The 26,839-nt window shown below is 51.2% G+C and overlaps 1 protein-coding gene across 6 annotated transcripts in view; it reads left to right on the top strand.

Annotated features, from left to right (window-relative positions):
* The window catches only part of CPNE2 (copine 2), a 57,416-nt gene that overhangs the window by 10,355 nt on the left and 20,222 nt on the right, over positions 1-26,839 (top strand). For 3 of the 6 annotated variants that reach the window (XM_064273993.1, XM_064273995.1, XM_064273994.1), the window contains exons 2-11: positions 9,762-9,976; positions 12,338-12,517; positions 14,523-14,597; positions 17,466-17,537; positions 18,568-18,651; positions 18,922-19,011; positions 20,731-20,829; positions 21,368-21,454; positions 22,884-22,943; positions 25,123-25,256. In XM_064273993.1, the coding sequence (XP_064130063.1) occupies positions 9,797-9,976; positions 12,338-12,517; positions 14,523-14,597; positions 17,466-17,537; positions 18,568-18,651; positions 18,922-19,011; positions 20,731-20,829; positions 21,368-21,454; positions 22,884-22,943; positions 25,123-25,256 (1,061 nt within the window). In that variant the 5' untranslated portion in view covers positions 9,762-9,796. The remainder of the gene's footprint in view (positions 1-9,761; positions 9,977-12,337; positions 12,518-14,522; positions 14,598-17,465; positions 17,538-18,567; positions 18,652-18,921; positions 19,012-20,730; positions 20,830-21,367; positions 21,455-22,883; positions 22,944-25,122; positions 25,257-26,839) is intronic. The other 3 variants (XM_064273997.1, XM_064273998.1, XM_064273996.1) reach the window with 2 other exon arrangements.

The raw sequence follows: 26,839 nt of genomic DNA, 5'->3' as shown, positions 1-26,839 counted from the left end.
GTGGTGAGAACACCTTGCTCAAGGTTGTTGTGAGGCTACAGAAGCTTCTGTCCAGCACACACTCAGCAGGGCCTGGGGCAGGCATTACAATTACTGTACTCTCACTTTACTGTTATTGTTACTTCTTCATCAGCACGGCCACACTCCCCTCCTCCCTTCCCTTCCTGCTACAGAGTAGGGGTGGGCTCTCCTGGCTCCCACACTTAAGAAGGGCTAGCCCAGAACCCTAGCCCCAGCCCCCTGTTTCCCTGCCCTGTGGCAGGTCTCCTAGGTGCTAAAGATTGCCACTTGTCTTTCTGGGTCTTCTTATCTGGGCAATGGGGTGAAAGGAGACCATTGAGACCTGGAGGCATCCAAGACAAAGTACCACTCTGAAAGTTCAATAGACAAGGCCGTCAGGGCATGTCCTGACATTGTGAGGATGTCAGGTGAATGGGCGTGCTGTGTTCTAGTTAACAGGCTGTTACCTTTTTTTGTTTGTTTTTTAAAATCGTGCTCTAGATGAAGGTTTACAAAGCAAATTCGTTTCTCATTAAACAATACACATATTGTTTTGTGGCATTGGTTGCCAGCCCTGTGACGTGTTAACACCCTCCCCTTCTTGACTTGGATTCCCCATTTCCATTCGTCCAGCTTTCCCATCCCCTCTGCCTTCTCATCCTTGCCCCTGAGCTGGTGTGCCCATTTAGTTTCGTGTACATGGTTGAGCTATGTGTATTAGTGTTTGTTTTATGGGCCTGTCTAGTCTTTGGCTGAAGGGTGAACCTCAGGAGTGACTTCAGTACTGAGTTAAAAGGGTGTCCAGGGGCCATGCTCTCAGGGTTTCTCCAGCCTCCATCTGACCAGTAAGTCTCGTCTTTTTTTTGTGAGTCTGAATTTTGTTCTGCATTTTTCTCCAGCTCTGTCTGGGACCCTCTATTGTGATCCCTGTCAATTGTGCTGAGGCTGCCTGCCTGCAAACCACACTCTGGGCGGGAGAGCCTGGAGCCGCCTCAGGATTCTCTGTGGTCAGAGACTAGGCCCCACCAAGCAGGGTTTGCTGGACGGGCGAGGACTCAGGCCCTGAGGTCCTGGCGGCCACAGCACCCAACAGTGAGCACTGCTTCCTGGGTGGATGTATGGGTTCTGTCATCCACTCCGTAGCCCCCATCCATCATCTTGGCCTTACTTGGACCACAGTACTGTGTCCCTCCAGCTGAGAAAGGGAGGCTAGAGCTGTAGTTCTTAACTGATTTTTAACCCTGTACCTCCCTTACATAAACCATAAACTTGCCACATCCCTCCAGTTTTTGACTCTGCTCCCCCTTCCCTACCCGCCACCAAAAATCATCCATAATAGCAAGGGCTACATAGTGTTGTTCCAAGTGCTTTACTGCACTTAATCCTATGAGAGCACTCTGATATTGTCCCCATTTTACAGAGGGAGGAACTGAGACCCAGAGAGGGTAAGTAAATTGTCCGAGGTGACACAGCAGGAACTGACAGAGCTGGGGATTCAAACCCAGGCAGTCTGAGTCCAGAGTCTGTGCTCTTAACCGCTGCACGGTACTGATCAGAGGATAGAGCCTCTATCCTTGTTACTGTCACCAACAAGACTTTTGAGAGCTTTACTTCCTGTCGTTTGTACTGAAAACAGAGGGTTTCTTTTTCCATTTTCCAAATAGCATGTTGAACATGCTTTTTCAGATGGCACACAGTGCCCCGGACTAGAGATTTTGATAGGCCATCCCACTGTCCCCACCCCTTCATAGACTCTGCCAGTTAAGAATCTCAGGAGTGGGGACTGCTGCTTCCTTGGACCAGCCCTTTACCTTCTACCCCCTTTCCTCCCCATCTGGTCTCCAGGCCTCCAACTCAGCCCTCTGTCCTCCCCTGCCCCCTACTTTCCATCTTCCTGTGCCTGCCTCCCCTGGTGGCTCCCCGCACTGCCCTTCTCTGAGCAGGGTCCCTGCCACCACCTCAGCGTCTCCTCCCTGCAGTGAGCCCCCTCTGACTGTGGGTGTGGCACACAGTCCAGCCTCTGGCTGCTGGGGTGCTGGGGCCAGGGGTGGGTGGGAAGGATAAAGTCCAGCAGCCCTGGCACTGGGCCTGAGCACCACCCTTCCCTGGCCTCAGTTTCCACCCCTGCGGGGTGGAACGTGAACCCTTCTCCTGCCGGCCGCTCAGAACAGTTACGCGGATCCAGGGTCTGAGGATGGTTTTGTGATCTCTCAAGTGATGTGTGTGGGGGGGGAGGTGCTGTGAGACCTCTCTGGGCCTGCCTGGTGGGCTCCTTCCCTCCCTCATTCATCTGGCACCCATGTATCCAGCACTCACTCCGTGATGACGCTGTTCCGGGTGCTGGGTAGTCAGTGATGATTCATCCAGACAAACTCCCTCCCTCATGGAGCTTAGGTTCTAGAGACAGACAGACAATACACAGGCAAACAGGCACATAGCTTAGTGATTTGTGGAGGAAACAAGTGTTTGGCTGAGACAGAGTTACATGAGCTCAGGTGATCAGGGAAGGCCTCTGAGGAGGTGACTTGCTGACAACTAAGAACCGCCGTGTAAAGAAAAGTATTTCTGTCAGAGGGGACAGCAAGTGCAAAAGCCCTGAGGCAGGAGAGAGGTTGGGGTGTTGACAGAGCAGAGAGGAGGCCAGTGTAGCTGGAGCTAACAGAGAGAGGGGGAGGGTGGCCAGGGTGAGTCAAGTCAGGCTGGGCCCTGTGGGTGCTGAACCCTGTGTGTCTTGTTCATTGTTGTAGCCCCAGGGCCTGACACAAAGGGGTGCCAAGAAATGTTTGTCGAATGAATGAATGAGAATTCCCATGCCCTGTCCTTTCTTGGCCTAAGTCAATGCCTCTGTAAAAGGGACTACAGGTTTTGTATCCCCACTTTCCAGCTCCTTTCCTAGGGGTCTGATCACCCCAAAGGCCTGTGCCCATCTATGCCAGGAGTCAGGACCATCCTGCGAGGCAGGCCTGGGCTTCCCATGCCCCCTCCCCTCCAGTGCGAAACCTCAAATTACCTGTGGGGCGGTGCTGTACCATGCCAGGGAGAGTTTCCATCTTGCCCAGATGCGCGTGGCAGGCCCAACCCTCCCTTAATGACACCTTGTCCGCCCGCCCACTGGGGCAGGAGGGGAGGGGGCCCAGGCTGGCCCAAGCTGTGGTTTCGTTTTCCATTGCGTCAGGACTCAGGGTCCGGCCGGCCTGCTGCCGCTGGGCTGGCACAGAGGGGCCAATTCTTCCCCCAGCTTGCCCCAATCCCGGCATCATGTGCTCCCCATTTCGGGTATCCAGAGCCTTCCAGCCAGAGGGTGAGTTGGGGATGGGGGTCCTGCCCATTGCTGCGGGGCAGGGGGGTGGGGTGGGGTGGGGGCGTTGAGAGTACCCCTTTCCCACCCAGTGATCGAGCAGATTCCAGTGGAGCTGCAGTGAGCTCAAGGCACCCAGCCCAGCCCCACCCTCTCATGTGACATGGCCCTGGCCATACCCTCAGCCAGGGTGGAATGAGTGAGTGGTAGGTGGCTGTAACCAAGGCAACCGATGAGGGTGGCTAGTGATGGGGGTGGGAAGAAGTGGCCCCAGAGATGTTCATGTGACCGTGTGCCTTTGTATTTGTTCGTCCAGGTGCATGTGTGTGTATATGTGTGTGCAAGCTTATATATATGAGTCGATACATATATGTACATACAAAAGGAAGTGTATAAACCTGGGCATATATACCTGACACCGCTCAGGATTAGAAAAAATTATCTGACTTGGCAGCAGGGAAGATGGTGGCCCAAGTGGCACCTAGTATTTCATGGAGGGGAACTAAGAGAGGGGGTGGTTGAGCTGGAATCCCCCTGTCTGCCATGATGGGAGATACAGGGGCATGGACAGGACGACCCCAGAGCAACTGGTGACCTTGGGCTCTCTGGGGCCTATCCTGGGTCATTGTTAAAGTAGGGAGTATCCCTGGCTTCCCCAGGCACAACCCTGCTCTCTTTGCCTCAGGCTTTCCTTGGCCTGGCTGACTCCCCAGATATCCCCACCTTCCTGGATCCCTGCCATGCTCAGGAGGTCTCCTCATCAGCCTGGGAGTCTGGAGACCTGGTTCACATCCTGCCTGTGCTGTTTCTTGTGGCTTCCCCTCTCTGGGCCTCAGTTTCCTCATCTGTAAAATGGGGGTAATTGTACCTGCCTTGGAACCTGGTGACATAGTGGTTAAGAGCTTGGATGTTAACCAAAAGGTCAGCAGTTGGAATCCACCAGCCACTCCTTGGAAACCACTGGGGGAAGTTCTACTCTGCCCTACTGGGTCGCAATGAGTCGGAATTGCTCAAAGGCAGTGGGGTTTAACACATACCTGCCTCATCTACTTCTAGGTGGGTGTAAGTATTAAATAGGCTCCCTCTTATCCACATGACAGGGTTTCCATGGAAGGGAGAGCTCACTGGGTTGATGATTTGCACAACCTCACTGTCTGGCACAGCCATCCAGCTGCAGGCAGCAAGAGTGAACCCAGCTCGCCAGCCCCTCCAATGGAAACTGATTTTTACACAAAAAGAATAAATCCTTCAGGCAAATTGCAGTGATGCCCTGATGCTTTGGGCTTATGTGATTGTAATGAGGTTCTGGGGAGTGGTGGAAGGGAGGGGGCTGAAGCCCGGCTCTGCCACTGTCCAGATCCTCTCACTACCAGGCAGTCTGGAAGCATTGTGTCTGGGGCAGGAGAGGGGGCTTTCGGCTACCAGCCACACACTTGCCCAGGCACCCAGCCTCTTATAGACAGGCCTACATCTACCCAGCAAGAGGCTGGCGCTCCAGGCCTGGGCTGTGGCTGGGGTCAAAGGAAGGAGGTGCTGGGCCTAGGCCTTCCTGCTGAACTTCCTGCCTCCTCAGTGGCCTCATTACTGCCTCTCCTTCCCCTGACAATCCATGCTTCCCACAGTAGCCAGAGTGAACTGTGAAAAACTCAAATTAGTGATGGAAAAACTTGGAACAAATAAGGGTGATGGTTGAACAACATGATAAACATAAGTTAGTGTCCCTGAACTATACAAGTGAAGGATGCTTGTATGGATTGAATCATGTTCCCCCAAAATGTGTGTCAACTTGGCTAGGCCATGGTTCCCAGTGTTGTATGGTTGTCCAACATTTTGTGATCTGATGAGTTTCCTATGTGTTGTAATTCCTAACCTCTGTGGTGATGTTAATGAGGCAGGATTAGAGGCAGTTATGTTAATGAGACAGGACTCAATCTACAGAATTAGGTTGTATCTTGAGTCATTCTCTTTTGAGATATAAAAGAGAGAATCAAGCAGAGAGAAGAGGGACCTCATACACCAAGAAAGAAGAACCTGGAGGAGAGCATGTCCTTTGGACCTGGGGCCCTTGTGCTGAGAAGCTCCTAGACCAGGAGGAGGTTGATGGCAAGGACATTCCCTGAGAACAGACAGAGAGAGAAAGCCTTCCTCTGGGCCTGATGCACTGAATTCAGACTTCTAGCCTCCTAAACTCTGAGAGAATAAATTTCTGTTTGTTAAAGCCCTCCACTTGTGGTATTTCTTTTATAGCAGCATTAGATAACTAACACATAATTTGGTACCAGGAGTGGGGCGCCATTATAACAGATACCTAAAATGTGGAAGCAGTTTTGAAACTGTGAATGGGTAGAGGCTGGAAGAGTTTTAAGGTGTCTAATAGTAAACTCCTAGATTGCCTTGAAGAGAGTATTGGTGGAATTATGGACATCGAAGATAATTCTAGTGAGGGCTCAGAAGGAAGCGAGGAGAGCTGTAACACCGGACACAGTGCAGACAGTGAGAGGGAGCAGCAGAGAAATGGCAGCAGCAGAGCGAGGAGCCAACCCATGGAGTGAGAGAGCTGACTGCATGTGCACAGGAGGCTTCCTGGTGGAGTGTGGTGCTTCCAGGCAGTTGTTGGTATTGCTAAAGGGTTTTGTAACACTTGTCCAAGCAGGGAAGAGCCCGGGCTGGACTAAGAGGCCTGAGGGGCCGAGAGGCCAAGAAACCAGGAAGCAGAAGCTGAAGAGACAAGGAGCACAGGAAGCAGAGCTGCCTCTGTCTCAAAAGGGTAGGGCCATAACCTCTGGAGTCTCAGAGGGTAGAACCACAGCCTGCTGGGTCTCAAAGGGTAGGGTAACAGCCTCCTAGGTTTCAAAGAGTCAAGTCTTCACCAACTCAGTTCTGGAATGTAGGGCTGCCATTCACGAGTGCCAGGAGGATGGGGCTGAAGCCACTACCCAAAGCTGAGGCTGTGAGGCTGCCATGCCGAAGGGGCAGAAGAACAGGGCCTGCCAAGGCCAAGGGACAAGAGTCACCACTCAGATGGACTAGGAGAATGGGGCTGCCCAAATCCAAGGGAGACATGTAGCCATCCCACTGGGCCTGTAAGGCAGAGCTGAATGAAGTCCAGGGCCGAGGGGCCGATACCCAGAATCCAGAGAGTGTGGCCAACACCCAGTGTCTGGAGGGCAGAGCCATTGTCTAAATGGTCTCAGAGAACAGAGGGTTATTTTCAAGCCTTGAGAGCTAATGTAATGTGTTCTACTGACTTGCTTGGTGCCTGTTACCCCTTCTTTCCATCCAATTTCCCCCATTTGTAATGGAAACGTCTACTTTGTGGCTGTTCCACCATAGTACTTTGGAAGCAGATAACTTCCAGATTTCACAGCTGAAGAGGAATTTCGCTGCAGGATGGGATTTGGATTTGGAGTTAAGACTTTCGGGGTGATATGATGGGGTGAATGTGTTTCACACTTGGCGAGGACACGAATTTGGGGAGGCCAAAAGGATGTTGAAACAGGAAATGCTTTGTTACATATATATTCATTGGGATTAGAGGTAGTTATGTTAATGAATGTATGATGTATGATGTCCTTGATGTCATTCCACAACTCGTCTGGTCTTCGGTCACTAGTGTTCAATGCATCAAATCTATTCAAATTGTTGTTGGGAGGGATTGTTGTCGGGAGGGATCAGTCCCTGGAGAAGGACACCATGCTTGGCAGAGTACAGGGTCAGCAGAAAAAAGGAAGACCCTCAATGAGGTGGATTGACACAGTGGCTGCAACAATGAGCTCAAGCATAACAACGATTGTAAGGATGGCTCTGGACCAGGCACTGTTTTGTTCTGTTGTGCATAGGGTCACTATGAGTCAGAACCGAGTCGATGGCACCTAACAACAACAACCATGTTAATGAAGCAGGACTCAATCTACAAGATTGGATTGTGTTTTAAGTCAATCTCTTTTGACATATAAAAGAGAGAAGCCAGCAGAGATACAGGAGGACTTCATACCACCAAGAGCCAGGAGAATAGCACGTCCTTTGGACCAGAGGTCCCTGCGCTGAGAAGCTCCTTGACTAGGGAAGACTGATGACAAAGACCTTCCCCTGGAGCCAACAGAGAGGGAAAGCCTTCCTCTGGCGCTCGCATCCTGAATTTGAGCTTCTAGGCTCCTAGACTGTGAGAGAATAAATTTCTCTTTGTGAAAGCCATCCACTTGTAGCATTTCTGTTATAGCAGCACTAGATGACTAAGACAATTAACCATAATTAAAAAAGAAAAAAAGGTTAAAAATGCAAATCACATTACTTCTGTGCTTAGAACACCCCAAGACTTCCCATCTCTCTCAGAATAAAACCCAAAATCCTTGTCAGTGCCTGTAGTGCCCGCTGGACCTGGCTGCTCTCTCTCCTCTCCTACATCGTTCAAGACAGACCAGATTGTAAGCTCTGTGAGGCTGAGACCTGACAGTCTGTAACTGCAGGGCCCCCAGCACTGGGCCCTTCTTGGGACCTCGTGGGTGTTCATTCTACTAGTCCCTGGGATTGTTGTAACAAATTACCACAAAATGGGTGGCTTCAAACAACAGAAATTTATTGTCTCACAGTTCTGGAGGTTAGAAGTCCAAAATCAGTGTGTCGGCAAGGTCATCTCCTGAAGGCTCCGGAAGATCCTTCCTGGTTTTTGATGGTTCCTGGCAATCTTTGGCATTCCTTGTGGCGGCATAACTCTAATCTCTGCCTCCATCTCCACATGGCCATCTTCCCTCTGTGTCTCTTCGCCCATTCTAATAAGGACACCAGCCATATTGCATTAGGGCCCGCCCTACTCTAGTTTGACCTCCTGTTAACTGCTACATCTGCAATGAGGCTATTTCCAGTTAAGGTCACAGTCACAGATTCTAGAGATTAGAACTTGAATATAACACTGAGTAAGCACTCTGGGGTGAATGAATGAGCCTCAGTCTCCTCCTCTGTAAAATGGGAGCGATATTAGTACCTATCCCACAAGGCTGGCGTGCTTAGTGCATAATGAATATTTAGTTAGGGTGCACAAGCACGATGACTTGGATTCATGTTCCCAGAGGGAACACCCACCTCTCACCACCCTCCTCTGGGCAGTGCAGGGTCAGTTACCCGCTGTGAGGGATACGAAATATTAGCTAAGGAATTGGAACTCAGCCTTTGTGGGCTAAGTGTTTAGGCGTTGGACTTGCCCACCCCGTTGTCCACCTGGAAGACAGGGTCAGTGTTAAATGCAGACACTCCAGGGGAAATAACTTCTGACCCCAAGTCTCTCAAAGGACTGTGTCATGATCTCTTGTGGGCAGATGGGTAAACTGAGGCACTGAGTGCCAGGTGGTTTGTCCACAGGGCCTACGAAGCATGGGGTCCAGGGCTCCCCTCCACTCCTTGAGATGGGTTCCTTCACACTTGCTCCAGGTGAGCCCGCTGCACTAGGAGAAAAACAACCGCTTAAAGCAAGTAAATGCCAATAATTAGCCTTAGCCGTTGTTGTTAGTTGTTGTTGTTAGTTGCTGTGAAGTCAGCTCTGACTCATGCCAACCCAATGTACAACAGGATGAGAAGTGGCCTGTCTCGCACCGTCTCTGTGGTCCTTGGCACGGCTGAGTCCACCGTTGCGGCAGTGGTGTATTTTGAGTGCCTTCTAACCTAGGGGTTCATCCTCCAGCACTGTACCGGACAATATTTTGTTATGATCCATAGGATTCTCACTGGCTAATTTTTAGAAGTAGATCACCTGATCACCAGGACTTTTTTCCTAGCTGTGAGAGTAGAAGGATACATAAGGCGCCAGTGCGTGGAATTTTGGAAAGTAGTATACCGGTGAAAGAGTAAATTCTGCGTTAAAGGAAGTGAGGATAAGGACCAACTCAGGAGGGATCTGAGGAATTGTTAGGGTTTGTTCATTCATTTATTCACTCATCCTTTTTCATTCAGCAAATATGTACAGAACAGAGTGCTTCTTATGCACCGTTCACTGTGCTTGGGCTGGGCATACAGGACAAAGAGGATAGACAACTTTACCCAGCTCAGAATAAGTTACCAGATGCGAGCTTCCTAGCGGTCAAAGCAATAAGGGAAACGTGCAGTTACAAGCTCTGCCTAGCTACAAGATGTGACTGTATCAACTACTCTGCAGGAATATCGTGTTCCCTAGCACTTCCATATTCACTGGGATTTGCCATTGATCCTACAGGGACAACTTCGACTGTGTCTGCCTCACAGGTAAAGACACAGAGCAGAGAATAACTTCAAAGATAAACTACAGACACTTATCAGAGACTCCTTTTTCATGCCTCCCATTGCACTTTCCTTTCTTCAGGCTTTTACACGTTATTCCCCCCACCTTTCCTTCTATCTCTCTACCAACGCCTTGAGGGCGAGGTGGTACACCTCCCCAATGGGATGGCATAGCAAATGTCTGTCCACTCTCTGACCCTTACTCTTTTCTCCTTAGACTGCCTGGAATTGCTGCTGCCACCGCCGTCCCCCATGGCCTACGTACCAGGTGGGGGTGCCCCAGTAGCAGGGGCAGTCCCTGTGGGTTCCCAGTATTGTGTGTGCAAGGTGGAGCTGTCCGTGAGTGGCCAGAACCTGCTGGACCGGGATGTCACCTCCAAGTCAGACCCTTTCTGTGTCCTCTTTATGGAGAATGATGGCAGGTGGATGGAGGTGAGGCCTTTCTGTGTACATCTGTTGAGGGTAGGGCTAGCTAGCTTGCTGGGGAGGGGCTCCCACTGGATCCAGAGGCCTCCAGGTCAGGCAAGGGTGGGCTTTACCCACCCTCTGGAAGTAGTTGGAGTGTGAGCCAGCGGCAAGGGTTTAGAAAATGGTTACTCTAAAAATTAAAATTTTTAAATATTACTTAAATATAATTATGTTTTTGTTTAAATTATTATAACAGAGTCCCTGGGTGGCGCAAATGCTTAAAAGTTCAACTCTTAACCAAAAGGTTGGTGGTTCAAACCTACCCAGAGGCACCTCAGAAGAAAGGCCTGGCAATCTACTTCTAAAAAACCAGCCATTGAAAACCCTATGGAGCACAGTTCTACTGTGACACGCATGGGGTTTCTGTGAGTTGGAATTAATTCGATGGCAACTGGGCTTTTAAATTATTATAATAATTCATAGATTTATATTTTTAATTACATAATTTTATACTTATTGTTTTATATATCATTTTACATTGTCATATATCCTTAAAACCTTATACTTTTATCAAGTGCTTGTTCCACTTTTTAAATAACTTTTGCTCCTTATTCCTAAATGAGCACACAATCACAGAGGAGCCTACAGAGAAACGGGGAGGACAGGCTTTGGTCCTAGAGCGGGTCCAAGGCCCAAATCTGTTCCTCCCTGCTGTGTGGGCTCAGGCACACAGCTATGCCTCTCTGAGCTTGTCTCCTCAGCTGTGAAATGGGGACTGCTTACCTCGAAGGGCCTCCAGAGTGGGGACATTGATGGTGCCACAGCCAATGTCTTCTGAGTCCAGCCAGGCTGGGAGACTCTGGCTGGAAGGCTGGGGAGCGCTGCAGCCCGAGGAAGGATATTGAGAAACTCAAACTGTTACCATTTTCACGTTTTTAAAAATTGCTTTGTTTCTGACTCCAGAAGGAATCTATATTCATTGTAGTAAATTTAGAAAATCCAGATAAACCTAAAGATGGAAATCAAAGTGAATGAGAACCCATCTGTCAGGGAGAACTACCCTTAACAGTTTGGTAGCCAGCCTTCCAGATAGCTGGGTACACGCATGTGTATTTTCCAAAATAGTTATCTATTTACCTGGGGGGCCCCACGGTACTTACTGTAGTTTACAGTTTCTGCAGATATTGGTTCCTTCTTTGTGATGCTGAGGAAATAGGGCCGGGATTGTGGACTTATTTCACAGAGGAGAAATTGGAGCCCAGAGAGGGCAAGGGCCTATGTTTGTCTCCCAGTATATCAGCAGCGCAGCCTGATATGGGGGGTGGGACATAGGATCAGCTAAGGGCTTCCAAGGGGTGCCCCAGACCTGTGAACTGCATGTCTAGGGGACCCTGGGCCCCTCTGCCAGGACTTTGGATCTCCCGCCTGGTCCTCAGGGAGTGACGTCCTTCCGCATTGCACCCCCACATACTTGTGGCCCTCCCCCACCCCACAGCACACTCCCTGACAATCTCTGCTCCCACCCAGTCACCCTGGCTAAAAATAGCCTAGGGCCAAGACCTCTTCCGTGCTTGCCGCTCAAGCCCTTGGAAATGGACTGGGTGGGAGGAAAAAATCAACACAGCCCACACCCCAAAATAGACCGTGACCGGGACTCCGCGGTTTAGGGCTTCGGCCTCAAGAGGCCAGGAGGCGGATTCCTGTCCCAGCCCCATTGCTGACTCACAACAGTACAAGGCACTATTCCTCACCAAGGCCTTGGCCCTATAGGTGGTGGAGCTGCCAGGCTGCACAATTCCTGGTTTTGACATTCAGGATTCTAGAAAAGGTACAACATCTGCTCCTAGGGGTTATGGGGAGCGCCTGACCCAACCTTCCCCCAGGCACCCCCGTTCCTTCTGTTTCTTCTCTCAGCTTCCATGTAAAATTGGCTTTGAAAAAAGGCCTGCCACTCAAAAAGTATGAAAACCACAGATAGTCAAACTCCTTTATTTTATAGACGTGGAGACTGAGACCTAGATGGGGAAAGGGACTTGTCTTCTCTCGCTTACCCAGGCAGGGACAGAGACAGAGCTCTTACCCCGGCACCTGGTTATGGAGCCAAGTCTGAAGGGTTTAGACTGTGGGTCTGGAGTCAGACCTGGGTTCAGACTTTGACACTAACTTACTAGCTGCTCGACCTCAGGAAAGTCACTTAACCTCTCTGTGCTTCAGTATCCACTTCTGTGACCTGGGGGTGATGATGGCATCAGCCTCACGGTAACTGGCCATGAGTGCCTGGCACAGAGTAGGTGTTCAGCGAGTGAGCAGGATGATTTCCAGTAGCCCAAAAGGGGTTGAACCAGCCGCCTGACTCTGACTCCCATTTCCCTGCTCTTCTGACAGTACGACAGGACAGAAACGGCGGTCAACAACCTCAACCCCGCGTTCTCCAAGAAGTTCATCCTCGACTACCACTTTGAGGAGGTGCAGAAGCTCAAGTTTGCCCTGTTTGACCAGGACAAGTCCAGCATGCAGCTGGACGAGCATGACTTTCTGGGCCAGTTCTCCTGTAGCCTGGGCACGGTGAGCGTGAAGGGCACCTCCAGGCAGGGTGGGGCGGGGCAGTCCCCCAGGCAGCCCTGGGAGAGCCTCTCGCTCCACAGCCTACTTTCCCTGGCCCCATCTTCCTGGCAGGCTCCCGAGGTGGCATCACAAATGCAGACAGCCTTGGGGCCAGCAGGTGCAAGATAGGGGAAGTGGCCAAGTTGAAGAGCCTCCATCTGAAGGGCCAGCCGAGCACAGTGCCAGCCACTTGTTGCCATAAAGGCAGGGGGCCCAGTGTGGCCAGAGCTTCCGATTGTTAGAAGTAATCAGGTGCAGTCTTGACTTCCTGCCTTTGGGGACACCAGACCAGCAGCCCATGTTAGCCCTACTTTGTGGCTGACTCAGTATGACCTTGGGCAACTGTCCTTCTCTAACCACACTTCTCCATCCAGCTGCGCTCTAGGTGAGCTCATGGAGGTTGGGAGGGGTAGGGCTAGGAAGCCCTGGACACAAGCTCCAATCACCCCCTATGACTGGCTCTATGCCCTTGGGCAAGCCCCACCCTCTTTTTTGGCCTCAGTTACCCCAAATTTAATTTGGGTATAATGATGACTGCCCTACCCCATCTACAGGGATAGGGAGGGAATAAAACAGAAAATGCTTCTAGAGGTCCTAGTGGAGACCGAAATGGCCTGGGCCTTCCAGGAGATGATGTCAAATGAAGAGAGCAAGGGCTGAACGGTGCACATAGAGCCCATCTTTGTGTAAGAGCAGGGTGTGTCCACCAGGGTCCCCACCATGTCTCTACGGCTCCCTTAAAGGGGAACTGAGGAGAGAGCTTAAGGGAGGGCAGGGGCAAGGGAACACGATGCAGAAAACCAACCCAGGGACTGGCCCACCACCTCTGGGCCTGGAGGGTGGGGCAGGGCGAGGGAATGGTATTGCCCGGCCCTATGAGGGCCAAGGCCGAGGAGGGCAGCCCCCAGACCATAGCTGAGGCCCAGGACAGAGCAACGCAGCTTTGGCGAAACCACTGCCCCAGCCTCTCTCTCCTCCCGCCCTCCCTTCTCCCACTGATGCCCCCACTGGCTGAACCCCCAGAAGCCAGAGGTCAGGGGAGCCAGCTGCTGCAGCCCACAGGGCCCACTTCCAGGATGCAGAGCAGGTAGAGAAGGGCAGAGAGTATGTGTGGGGAGAATAACCAGTCCAGGGGAACAGGAATAGATCACGCTGGTTCTGCATGTTGTTGTGTGCCGTCAAGTTGATCCCAACTCACAGTGACCCCATGTGACAGAGTAGAACTGCCCTATAGGGATTTCCAGGCTGTAGTCTTTATGGGAGCGGATTGCCAGGTCTTTCTCCCAACGAGCTGCTGGTAGGTTCAAACCACCAACCTTTCGGTTAGCAGCCAAGAGCTTCACCATTGTGCCACCAGGGCTCCTAAACACTGGCATTTTTCACAAGAAACCAAGACCCGTGCTGGCCCCAAAAGGGGGTGGGAATGGGGTGGATGGAGACGGGTGTGTGATTTTCAGCATATTCCACTGTTCCTTTCTATATTGTTGTGCTTGTTTCACCCTGTGCGTGTGTTACCTGTTCAAAACAACTAAAATACCTAGAAAGTTTGGGTTTGATCCTCTCAGTTAGGGAACAGGCTCTGAGGAGGATGGGTCTGTGGATGGGTTAGGGGATGCGGGGTGGGGCTGAACTTCCTGCATTTTGTCTCCAGAATGTGAACTAAGAGCCCTTTCCTGGGGATGAACCAGGTCAGAAAGAGCTGGGCTGCCTGGATTCCATCCCAGTTGTAGGACCTGGGTCAAGTGTCTTAACTTCTCTGGGCCCCAGTCTCCTCAACTGCACAGTGTGGCTGGTCATGGTTGCTGTCTGCCTCCCGGGGTAGAGATTATGCAGGGGAGGGTTTATTGCCTGGCACAGGGCAACCTGCTGTAAGTGGTGCCTGTTTCGGGATTTTCCCCCCTCCCCGGGCTTCCCCACCCCACCACAGCCACCACCGAGCCCCTTTCTCCCCACTCTCTCCTTGCAGATCGTCTCCAGCAAGAAGGTGACGCGGCCTCTGCAGCTGCTGAACAACAAGCCTGCAGGGAAGGGCTTGATCACGGTACCAGCCCCCTCCCCACTCTCCACATCCCCCTCTGCCTCCACTGCCACCTCCCCCATCAATGGGCTGCTTCCCTGGCAGATAATCACCAGCTTTGTTTGGAGTAAAAAGGCCCAACTTACAACTTAGCAACAGGTCTCTTAGCAACGGGCTCCAGGCTCCGCAAATGATGCGTTCACGTGGAAGCCAAGCTGGTGGGGGTGCTGCCAGAAGGCCCCAAAGGTGCTTCCTGGGCAGCAGCCCTCCTACTCTTCCTGGGGACTTCAGAGCCCTGTCAGTACCCCTCCCTGACACACTGGCCCCACCTGCCCTCCCTTGGGATCTTTCAGAAGTGCCTTGCCCCTGGGGCTCTGCTTGTGGCTGCAATGCAGGATTCTGGCCGTGGGCAGGCTCTTCGCGTGCTTGAGTATCTGGGTCCTCACAGACTCTGAAAGGCAGGGCAACCCGGTTTTACAGATGAGGGAACAGAGGCTCAGGGAGCGAGTTCCCTGGAGTGGCTCAGCTAGCAAGATTCTCTCAGGAGCTGTCCGGCTTCAGAGCCTGTGTGATCCAGGGGAGCTAGCCATGATGGAGCGAGGAGGATCACACCTCTATGTGTTCACAGGTTGTGACTCCACTGCTCTGAAACCTCCCATGGCGCCCCGTTGCTGTAGACCCCTGGGTTCAAGGCTGTGAGGGATCCCTCAGTCCCCACCTTGCTTTCCTGCTTTCTTCATGTTCATGCCCTGGGTTCAAGGCACACTGGCTTCCTAACACACCTTAAACGTACCCCAGGCTTTTCTCCACTCTGTTCCTGGCACTTCCAATGTCCTCTCCCAGCGATTCCCCAATCCTCCCCATCAAAATGCCTTCACAAACAGCTCCCCTCCACCAGGAAGCCAACCCAAACGGGCCACGTCATCCCCCAGCATTTCCGGCAGTTCCACTCTAGGCTTCAGTTCCCTCCACTGTGAACCAACAGTTCCTGTGCAGTTGACTTCGGCTCAAGGCGACTCCATGTGTGCCAGAGTAGAACTGCGCTCCATAGGCTTTCTTTAGTGGTTGATTTTTTCAGAAGTCCCTAGGTAGAGCAAATGGTTAGCATGTTAAATGCTAACCAAAAGCTTAGAGTTCGAGTCCACCCAGAGGTGCCTCAGAAGAAAGCCTGATGACCTACTTCTGGAAAATCAGCCATTGAAAACCCTACAGATCCCAGTTCTACTCTGACACACAGTGGGTCGCTGTGATTGGGAATTGATTTGACTTGAAACTGGTTTCTCTGTGAAATGGGGGTAATAATGGGACCTACCCTGCAGGGTTGTTGAGCAAGCCCCAGCTGGAGGAGAAGAAGGGGAGAAGCATCCAGGCTGACCTCTGTCTGTGGTTCTGGAGGGCCAAATTAACATGAGCTAGATGAGGCCATCCTAGAGGCAGAGGAGGAGAGGCCCGTGGCCAAGAGAGGGCCCAGTCCACTTGTATTGCTGTTGGCCGGGGAGCTTTCCCTGTCCCTCAGTGGGAAGGAAGAGAGAAGGAGGCCCAGAGAGGGCGGGTGGCAGCCTGTAGGTCACTCAGTGGGTCCATCACTGGCTGGGGTGGGGCAGGAAGGCCAAGGCTGACAAGCAAGACCAGTGTGAGCTCAGGTGGGTCCTGCCCCTGCCCAGGGCCACAGTTACCCTAGCTGCACAGTGAGGTTGCTGGGATACTGACAACTTAGTGTTTTGAGGTGGCTGTGCTCTCTGGGTCTGCACTGGAGCTATGGGGGGACCTTTCAGGCTTCTCCCCAAGGCTCAAGACCACCCTCATGTCTGGTCCCTGCCTCATCTCCACCCACCGTCGCATGGCCCTCCTCCTTAAGCCACATGGGGTCACCTCCTGATTCCTCAAATCCAGGAGGGTTGTTGTTGTTAGGTGCCGTCGAGTCGGTTCTGACTCCTAGCGACTGTATGTACAACAGAACAAAACACTGCCCAGTCCTGCACCATCCTCACAATTGTTGTTATGCTCGAGCCCATTGTTGCAGCCACTGTGTCAATCCATCTTGTCAAGGATCTTCCTCTTTTTCACTGACCCTCTATCTTACTAAGCACGATGTCCTTCTCCAGGGACTGGTCCCTGCTGATAACATGTCCAAAGTACGTGAGACGAAGTCTCGCCACCCTCGCCTTCTAAGGAGCATCCTGGCTTTACTTCCAAGACAGAGTTGTTCGTTCTTCTGGCAGTCCGTGGTGTATTCAATATTCTTCACCAACACCATAATTCAAAGGCATCAATCCTTCTTATTCCTTATTCATAGTCCAGCTTTCACATGCATATGAGGGGATTGAAAATACCATGGCTTGGGTCAGGCGCACCTTAGTCCTCAAAGTGACATCTTTGCTTTTTAACACTTTAAAGAGGTCTTCTGCAACAGATTTGCCCAGCACAATATATCATTTGATTTCTTGACTGCTGCTTCCATGGGCGTTGTTTGTGGATCCAAGTAAAATGAAATCCTTAACAACTTCAATATTTTCTTCATTTATTATGATGTTGTTTATTGATCTAGTTGTGAGGATTTTTGTTTTCTTTATGTTGAGTTGTAATCCATACTGAAGCCTGTAGTCTTTGATCCTCATCAGTAAGTGCTTCAAGTCCTCTTCCTTTTCAGCAAGCAAGGTTGTGTCATCTGCATATCCATGAGGGTATTACCCCAGTTTTCCAGAACATGGAAACTGGTTTTAGAAAGACAAGAGACTTGTCCAAGGTGACATGCTGTGCCCTTTCCCTCCCTTTGCCCTCACAGCCCTGGAGAATTGATTCAAGAGCCACCCTTTGTCCACCTGCCTGGGTGGGAGAGGGAAGAGTCTCAGGAGCAGGTCCCAACCCCTCTTGGTCGTCTGGCCTTTACAGATTGCTGCCCAGGAGCTGTCAGACAACCGGGTCATCACACTGAGTCTGGCCGGCAGGAAGCTGGACAAGAAGGTGAAGTGGGCAGAGGAGAGGGTTCTCCATCTTTGGACAGTATCCTCCCTGCCCCAGGGTTGTATGGCCTAGCCCTGGGGCCCCTAGCCACTACCTTCACTGACCCCCAGGGGCAGGCCCAAAGCACAAGGCCCCACTGGCCACCCCAATCAAGGACCCCCTCACCGTTGAGGGAGTAAGCTTCCTACCACTTAGAGGTATTCAAAGCAGGTGGAAAACCACTCACTGGGGCTCCTCATCTCCCTTAGAGCAAATGCTAGGGCCCCTACAAGGCCCTCCTGACATGTCTCCACCCTCCTGAGGTCCGCTCCCTCACTCTGCCTGAGCTCAATCATCTTCCTCATTGTCCGTGGATCACACCAGGCACCCTCCTGCCCCAGGACCTTTGCACTTGCTGTTCCCTCCATCTGGGACACTCTTTCCCAGAATATTCTCACAGCAGACCCCTCACCTCCATCAAGCCTTTGCTTGTACATCACCTCCTCAGCAAGGCCTTTCCTGAATTTGTGATGGTCCCAGATTTCCCGTCCTCTCCTGATTTATTTTTCTTCTTATCACGTATTACTTTCTAACATGTACTATTTGCTTACTTAATTTTCTGTCTCTCCCACTTGAATATAACCTCCTTAAAGTGACCCTATTTAAAGCTTAAATCCATGGAGTTTTAAAGGCCATCATATCCCTTCTGTAATGTACCAGGGATAGCTTCAGTTTTTCAGATTCCCACTACAATAAATTCAAATCCTATCCTGCTGAGGGGTTCACCCTGCCTTGGGAACTATCCCCCTTCCTGAAGTTCTGGCCCATCTAAGATGCTGCAAGCTCTGGGGCTCTTGGGGTTTCTGAGCACAAGCTCTGGTAACCCCCGGGGGGCAAAGCTGCCCTGGACCTCTTGCTAAGCCCTGTGGAGGCTGAGGGGGGAGAGGCCAGGCTGGTTCTGCCCACAGCGCCCACCCCCATCACACCCCCACCTCACCTGAATCCAGTAGGCCCGCTGGCTCCCTCACTTGCATCCCTTTATCTCCCCCAGGACCTCTTTGGGAAATCAGACCCATTTCTCGAGTTTTGTAAGCTGGGAGATGATGGCAAGTGGATGCTTGTCCACAGGACTGAGGTGGGTGCGTCGGGCCCCGGGGTCTCTGAGGCAGGGCGTCTGCAGTCCAACCACCCCCAGTGGCTGAGGATGGGGCTGTGCAGTCCCAGCCATGCAGCATGCAGGGAAGCCCATGATGGTGCCAGAGGACTTGTTTCTTCCCACCACAGGGAGGCTCACTTGTATCCCCAGAAGCATGACCATGGGTCTCTCCATCTTGCCACCCCGTCCCCATTGTGCTGGCCTACCCCCCTGGGCCTGAGCCCACCCCTGCCCATCACTGTCCTTCAGGTGATCAAGTACACACTGGACCCTGTGTGGAAACCCTTCACCGTGCCGCTGGTATCCCTGTGTGATGGGGACACGGAGAAGCCCATCCGGGTAAGGGGGCCTGAGGGCCCTGCTCCTACTCTGCCAGCTCCAGTCTCCCAGTCTACCCGAGACTTCCTGGGGTACCTGTCAATGCTCTTTCTCAATAAGACTCAGGGTGACATGGAAAGAGAGCCCATGTGGGGGTCAAGAGACCTGGGTCCTCATCCCGGGTCTGCCTGGCCCTCTGAGTGATCTGGGTAGGCCCCTTGCCGCTGAACCCATTTTCTAAAACAGGAACAGGATGTCTGCTCTGCTCTTCCTGGAGGCTGTGATGCTGCTAGCTAGGATAATGAATGCGGAACACCTTGGAAACGGCTCAGATGTCGCTGTGATGAGGATGATGGTTACTGGTCTCTAAAAGACCTTAGTCCTCAGTGGCTGTGTCTGAGGGGAGATGGGGACAGAAAGGCAGCTAGGTAAAGGCACAGATCCCCAGGCAGGGTACCAAGTCATCTGGGTTCTAGTCCTGGGTCTCTTGCTGCTACTGTGAGACTTTGGCCAAGTACTTCCCTCTCAGGGCTTCAATTTACCCATCAGTAGGATGGGTACAATAATTTCTACCTTCCTCCTAGAAATGTTGTGGCAGTTAAAAGAATGCAAAGCTGGGATTTTTTTAAGCATTTAAAAAAAATTTTTTTTTATTTTAGTTTAGATGAAGGTTCACAGAACAAACTAGCTTCTCATTGAACAGCACACATATTGTTTTGTGACATTGGTTACCAACCCCATGAAATGTCAACGCTCTCCACTTCTTGACCTTGGGTCCCCTATTACCAGCTTTCCTGTCCTCTCCTGCATTCTCATCCTTGCCCGTGGGCTGGGGTTCCCCTTTAGTCTCATTTTGTTTTATGGGCTTGTCTAATCTTTGGCTGAAGGGTGAACCACAGGAGCGACTGCATTACTGAGCTAAAAGTGTATCCGGGGGCCATACTCTCAGGGTTTCTCCAGTCTCTGTCAGGCCAGTAAGTCTAGTCTTTTTTTGTGAGTTAGAATTTTGTTCTACATTTTCTCCAGCTCTGTCTGGGACCCTCTATTTTGAGCCCTGTCAGAGCAGTCAGTGACGGTAGCTCGGTACCATCTAGTTGTACTGGACTCAGTCTGGCGGAGGCCGTGGTACTTGTGGTCCATTAGTCCTTTGGACTAATCTTTCCCTTGTGTCTTTAGTTTTCTTCGTTCTCCCTTGGTTCCAAAGGGGTGAGACCAGTGCAATATCTTAGATGGCCACTCACAGGCTTTTAAGACCCCAGACAACACTTACCAAAGTAGAATGTAGAACATTTTGTAAACTATGTTATGCCAATTGAGCTAGATGTTCCCTGAGACCATGGTCCTCACAGTCCCCCAAAGCTGAGAATTTTTGCCTGTCTCAGGAAAAAAAAAAAGTGTGGAAAGGGCTGTAGCCCCTGCCACACAAGTCTAGGTGGGTCATAACCTGAGACAGATGAGGGGCGGAGTGGAAGGTGTGTGAGGAGCCAGCTTCCTGCACCAGAAGGGGTAGGCTCCATTACTGGGGTGGGCAGACTTCCTCCTTTTCCCAGTGATCACAGAAAGCTTCCTGTAGGAGGCAGTTTAGGAGCTGCCAGGGTCATCCCAGGCCACTGGGCAGGCACTGAGGTGATGGGAGGTACCACCCAAAAAGAAGATGTAAGGTTTGCTCAGGAGCTGAAAGGGGCTGGAAAGCACCTCTTGGGGGTAGCTCTGGGGTGACCTTGCTGGACCTGCCCCCAGGTCATGTGCTACGACTATGACAACGATGGGGGCCACGACTTCATCGGCGAGTTCCAGACCTCGGTGTCACAGATGTGTGAGGCTCGTGACGGTGTCCCGGTAAGATGGCCAAGTGTGCCATGACCCTACAACCTCAGCAGGGATTGGGGAAGGGAGATGGGGTTTGAATCAGGCAGACTGGGACTCAGATCCCAGCTCCAGCTCTTCTGGCCATGTGACCTTGAGGAAGACATTCAACCTCTCTGAGCCTCAGTTTCCACATCTGTCAAATGGGTGCAGAGAATTAGGGTAGGAATTAAATGAGATGTTGCCAGCAAAGTGCCTAGCACCTAGTGAGCACTCAGAAGCTGTTTAACTCATCCCCAGAGGTGGGGCCTTGGGTGACAATTCTGGGTGCATGTCGTGGGCAAGTTGTTGGCATGGGGAGAGGCAGAGCCTTCTACCTTGGGCGGGTGCAGCTTGGTGGAAGCCTGAAGTGTCAGAAACCATTTCTGGGTGTGGACATCCAGGAGGGCTTCTTGGAGGAGGCATGCTGCCCCCACATCAAAGCTGTGGAGGGGATTGTGGGGCTCTGGGGAGGATCCATGCCCATGGAAGCCCCAAGCTGAGCTTGTGTCTCTCCTCCCATGTTGCTCAGCTGGAGTTTGAGTGTATCAACCCCAAGAAGCAGAGAAAGAAGAAGAACTATAAAAACTCGGGCATCGTAATCCTGCGTTCCTGCAAGGTGCGCTGGCAGCGGGCTGGGCACGAAGTGGGATCCAGGCTTGGGCTCACATAGGAGGTACCACGGCATAGCAGGTAGACAGAGCATTGGGTTTGCAGCCAAAGAGGGCTGAGTTCAGATCCTAGCTCTGACATGTCCTGGCTCTGTGCCCTTCTGAGTTTACCTTTCTGGGCCTCAGTCTCTTCTTCTGTAGAATGGGGATATTAACGAGGTGAAGTATGTGAGGGGTTAGTTTCATTACCTTCCTGTGCAGAGGCCGAGGAGGGCATGAGATGACCTTCTGGAACCACTCCACTTTGGGGGGTAACCACGAGGAGTTGCCGTTCCCATGTCGGCAGCTTACCCATTGCATGTTCTGCATATCAGGTGCCTGGGCAGTAAGAGCACTGGCCTCTGAGCCTGGAGGTTCCAGAGGGAGTCCAGGCGCTGCTCTCTACCAGCTGGCAGATTCCAGGCCCTGGGCCGCTATTTCCTTTGCTGGAGACTGGGCTACCAGGCTAGTGTTTATGTGAGCATTCAGTGAGGTCACGGCCCAAAAGTGCTCCATAAAAAACAAAGCTGTCTGGTCACAGCATCATTATTTAGGAGTCTTCCTTTTGGAGACTTTCTTTTGGAGACTTCTATCATTCACATCTCTCTTTCACGATTTTTGGCACCTGCCTAACTTAATATTTTTTGTAATCAGTTACCCCTCTGTTTTTTTTTTACTTAAATAATTTATTTGAAAGGAACCTTTGAACTCCATTAAAATTGGAAGGCTAGTATCGTTTGCCAAAAGGAGGCAGAGACCATCAAAATACAAAACAAATACTATTAATGATCACAATTATCAATTTTTAATTTATATTATATTAACAAATATAAATTCATTAATTTGTATTTTCTCTGTTAAAAAGGGCTAGAAACCCTGGTGGTGTAGTGGTTAAGAGCTACAGCTGCTAACTAAAATGTCGGCAGTTCGAGTCCACCAGGTGCTCCTTGGAAACCCTATGGGGCACTTCTACCCTGTCCCATAGGGTCGCTATGAGTCGGAATCAACTCGATGGAACCGGTTTTGTTTTGTTTTTAGAGAAGTGTTAAGGACCTAGTAGCAACAAATTGAGGCTCTCTCCTTCATGAGATTAGTAGGTGTAATTGACACTGGATCCTGGAATCCTGGTTGGAATCTTTGTGTGTGTGTGTGTGTGTGTGTGTGTGTGTGTGTGCCACCTATTGGGAACCACTGCTCTGAAGACATCATTGTAGAGAGATTTGGGTTTTGTTGTAATTAGATCAGGCTTTTTTTTTTTTTTTGCCTCCATGACCCCACTGAGGTGTCAGGACACAGAGTAACAAACTTCCTTAAGGTCATTTATGGAGAGTATGGCCAAGTCGGGAGCCAGCCCCAGAGGCAGGGCAGGGACCCACTAACTCACTTGATTCCTTCCAGATAAACCGGGAGTACTCCTTTCTGGACTACATCCTGGGAGGCTGCCAGCTCATGTTTACCGTAAGGCTCTCCCCTCACTCCCCACTCCCACCCCAAAGATCATCTTCCTTGAGGGATTTGGCCACTACTGTAGCAGGAGGGACTTGGGATAGACTACAGGAAGGACTTCACCAGGGCAAGGGGTGTTTCTGGCCCCAGAGGAGAAGGCATAGGCGTTTGTTCCTGTTGGATGGGCCTGAGTCAGGGCTTAGCTGCATGTCAGGGCATGGCTGCACGGCCCCAGAGGATCTGATGGCTACACCCCTTCAGAGTGAAAAAAAAAAAAAAAAAAAGCCCAGTTCCTTCCCAGTGCCCACAAGGCCTTCTGCAATCCAGGCTCTGCCTGCCTCATCTGCTACCACCCTCCTCCTTGCTCACTTGGCCCCAGCCACATGGACTTCCTCACTGTTTCCCAAACACCAAGCTCTGTTCCATCTTAGGGCTCCACATTTGCTGTTCCTTCTGCCTGGAATACTCCTCCTGGAACCTTCCCAAGGCTGCCTCCTTCCCATCCTTCCAGGCCGTGATACAGATCTCACCTCCTCAGGGAGGCCTTCCCTGATGTGCCCCCCCCCTTCTCCTTTGCCACGTCTCCCTATTTTAACAACTTCATGGCACTTGCCACTTTCTGAAATTATCTTATGTATTTTTCCTTTGTCCCTGTTTGTCCCACCTGTAGACTGTGAGTGCCATAAAGGCAGGGATTTTGTATATTTTGTTTCTGCTCTAACTTCAGCCTATTGTACAGTGCCTGGCACACATTAAGTGCTCAATAAATACTTGCTGAAAAGAAGGAATGGTGACTCCGCCTGTGGCCTGGAGTGTACACCTCACAGACATCTATCCTGTTCATCTCTCCTTTTGTTCCTCATGCCAAGGGGCACCTCAGGCCCAGAGGCGAGGGACCTGTGGGACCTGCTGGGGGTCCACGCTCTGCCCACCTTCCCACATTGCCTTGCTGCTTGATCCCAGTGGGGACTGGAGGAGATCTACTGGACTATATGGAGTCAGAAGATTGGCCTCTGTATCTTTAACCCCACTGGTCACCCCTGCCTGCCCCTCTCCCCCTACACACAGAGAAGCCAGGCCCCCTGTTTCTCCTGCACGCATTTCTTCATCCAGCGCATGTATCCTGGGCCCCTCCTGTGTGCCAGACTAGGTTGTGCCCTGCAGGGGTCCCCCGAGAATGGACATGCCACCCCTGCCCTCAGGGAGCTGACCCTTCAGCAGTATGAAGACTGGGATGGGCGGCCCCTTCTCTCCCACTCGCCTGGTGACTGTGTTCCGAGGCAGCCATTCCTCCTCCAGGTTCCCTCCTTGACTGTCCCCTGATAGGTACCAACCCTCTCTGCTACCCCTCCACATCCCTTCAGGGCTGAGAGAGCCAGTAGAGCCTCGCCCCTGTCCACCTGGCAGCCCGAGTCCCCGCTGAGCACCTGTTCTGTACTCAGCCCTGGACAAGGCTCCTTGAGGGCATATGTCTCACCTACGAGAAGCACCCAGTCTGATGGGACTATAGGCCGTGCTCGGTCCTGGGGCCCCTTGGTGGTGTGAGGCAGGACAGGGAGATGCCTTGGTGGGGGAGGGGCGGTAAGGTGTCTGGGAAGGCCACAGTGTGGCAGCAGCATGTGAATTGGTCCAAGAGGATGGAGAAGAATTAGACAAAAGGAAAGAAGACACCTTGGTTCTTCAGGTAGAGAGTAGGGAGAGTGAGGAGAAAAAGGAATCTAGAGATGCCAGTTGGCCTTGTATTACATCTGGGCACTGGATTTTATGCTTGGGTGAAAGGGAGCCACAGATGGTGTTGGAGCAGAAGAATAATATAATCAGAGCAGTTTCTAGCCCCAGTTGGGGCTGAGAGATGTGTGGGTTTCCCGTGTCCCATAAGCCTCTTCTATTCCCTGGGACTGGGGTGGGGAGCTGAGGTTCCCTGGCCTCACTGGGTGGCCTTTTTCCCCCACTCTTTTTTTTTTTTTCAGTTTGGAAGGAGCCCTGGTGGCACAGTGGTTAAGTACTCGGTTGCTAACCAAAAGGTCAGCGATTTGAACCAACTAGCTGCTCCACAGGAGAAAGATGTGGCGGTCTGCTTCTGTAAAGATTTCAGCCTTGGAAATCCTATGGGGCAGTTCTTACTCTGTCATTTCGGTCGCTATGAGTCAGAATTGACTTGATAGTAATAGGTTTGGTTTTTCACCTGCAGGTTGGGATAGACTTCACAGCCTCTAATGGGAACCCCCTTGACCCTTCCTCTTTGCACTATATCAACCCCATGGGCACCAACGAGTACTTATCAGCCATCTGGGCTGTTGGACAGATCATTCAGGACTACGACAGGTAAGTTTGGGGAGGGGCTCTGAAGGGCTGCTAGGGCTCTGCCCAACCTGGCAAGACCAGCTTGTCAAAGCTCAAAGGGACCCAGAGATCATCAAATCCAGGGATGGTCAACACATGGCATGCATGCAGTTATTACCCCTTTCTGTACCTGTGGCAGACATTGCTAATCAATTGCTGTGCTCTTACCTACCAAATCAACTTGGATCCTTCACATGGTAACCAAGTAACCACTAAGCAATGAGGCAGGATGGAAGATGAAACTCATTTGCTATTACTGCATCCTTCCCTTCTAAAAAGAGCAGAAGCCAAGGCTCAACAATTGGTTTTTATTTACCTGGAGCAACAGAGAAAGAAGGAGAGTCAGGAATAAGAGGATATGGAATGTGTAGCTAATTACCTCCATGAACAACTGCCTTCTTTGTCATGAGACGAGGAGAACTTGGTGGTGCCCAGCTACCATTAGTGAACATTCTGATCAAAGATTCCATGGAAGAATCCTGATCAAAAGGGGGAAAACGGAGAACAGAATTTCACATTCTCATGGACTTTAGACTTTCTGGAGCCATGGGGAGTAAACGAACCCCTGAAACTATTGCCCTGAGATCATCTTTAAACCTTAAACCAAAAATATCCCCTGAAGCCATCTTAAAACTGAAAAGTACTTTAGCTTAAGTAGTAAAACAGGTCTGCCTTGGGCGTTATGGTCTTTTAAGAACTATCTATATGGGATCAAACTGACAATAGTAACTCAAAAGATTAGATAGGAACCTTAGGGGCCAGTGAATTTATGCTAATGAGGGAGAAACAACGCAGAAAAGGGGGGTGAAAATGGTTGCACAACTCAAAGAATGTAAATCAATGTCACTAAATTGTACATGTAGAAACTGTTGAATTGGTGTATGTTTTGCTGTGTATATTCTCAACAACAACAACAAACTAAATAAAATTTAGAGAAAAAAAAAGAGCTGAGAAAATTGAGGTCTGGATTTGGGGTGGAGTTTGTCCAAAGTCACACAAGTCAGGGGAACTAGAAACCAGACCCTCTGATTCCTGGGCCCAGTACTGAATGGCCTAACAGTTTCACTCCTTTGAGAACTTCTAAGGAACAGTCAGCATGTGTGAACCCTACTTCCCATGGAACCTGCTTCCTGGGGATTGTTGGTGGGGTAGTGCTATGGAAAGTCAGTGAAGGAAAGCCGTGTAGAGGGCAGAGCAGGTGTGGCCACCAACAGGATGGGCCAAATGCAAAGTCAAGAGAGCCTTGAAGGATCCAGAACTTACTTGAGGGTTGCAGCATCATTGTCACAGATGGTGCTTGTAGGGGGCTCCAGATCAATGGGCAGAACTACCAGGAAGCCAACACATTGGGAGGAAGAAGCAGGTACAGAGACTTGGTAGGGACAAGGGCAGGCTCAGGAATCATTCTTGTGTGTATCTGGCCCCCTAGAGAAGGGAAGGCTGAGGGCCAGCCTCTGACTCCCAGGGGACTCAGGGCTTGAGGGGTGACTGTGATCCCAAGTCACATCAAGAGAAGTATGGTGTTCACAGAAAGAGAGGTAGAAGTCTCCATATGGACAGTTGGG

This window comes from Loxodonta africana, chromosome 21 (assembly GCF_030014295.1).
Source record: "Loxodonta africana isolate mLoxAfr1 chromosome 21, mLoxAfr1.hap2, whole genome shotgun sequence".
Classification (NCBI taxonomy): domain Eukaryota; kingdom Metazoa; phylum Chordata; class Mammalia; order Proboscidea; family Elephantidae; genus Loxodonta; species Loxodonta africana.
This window is presented reverse-complemented; position numbering and strand designations above follow the sequence as displayed.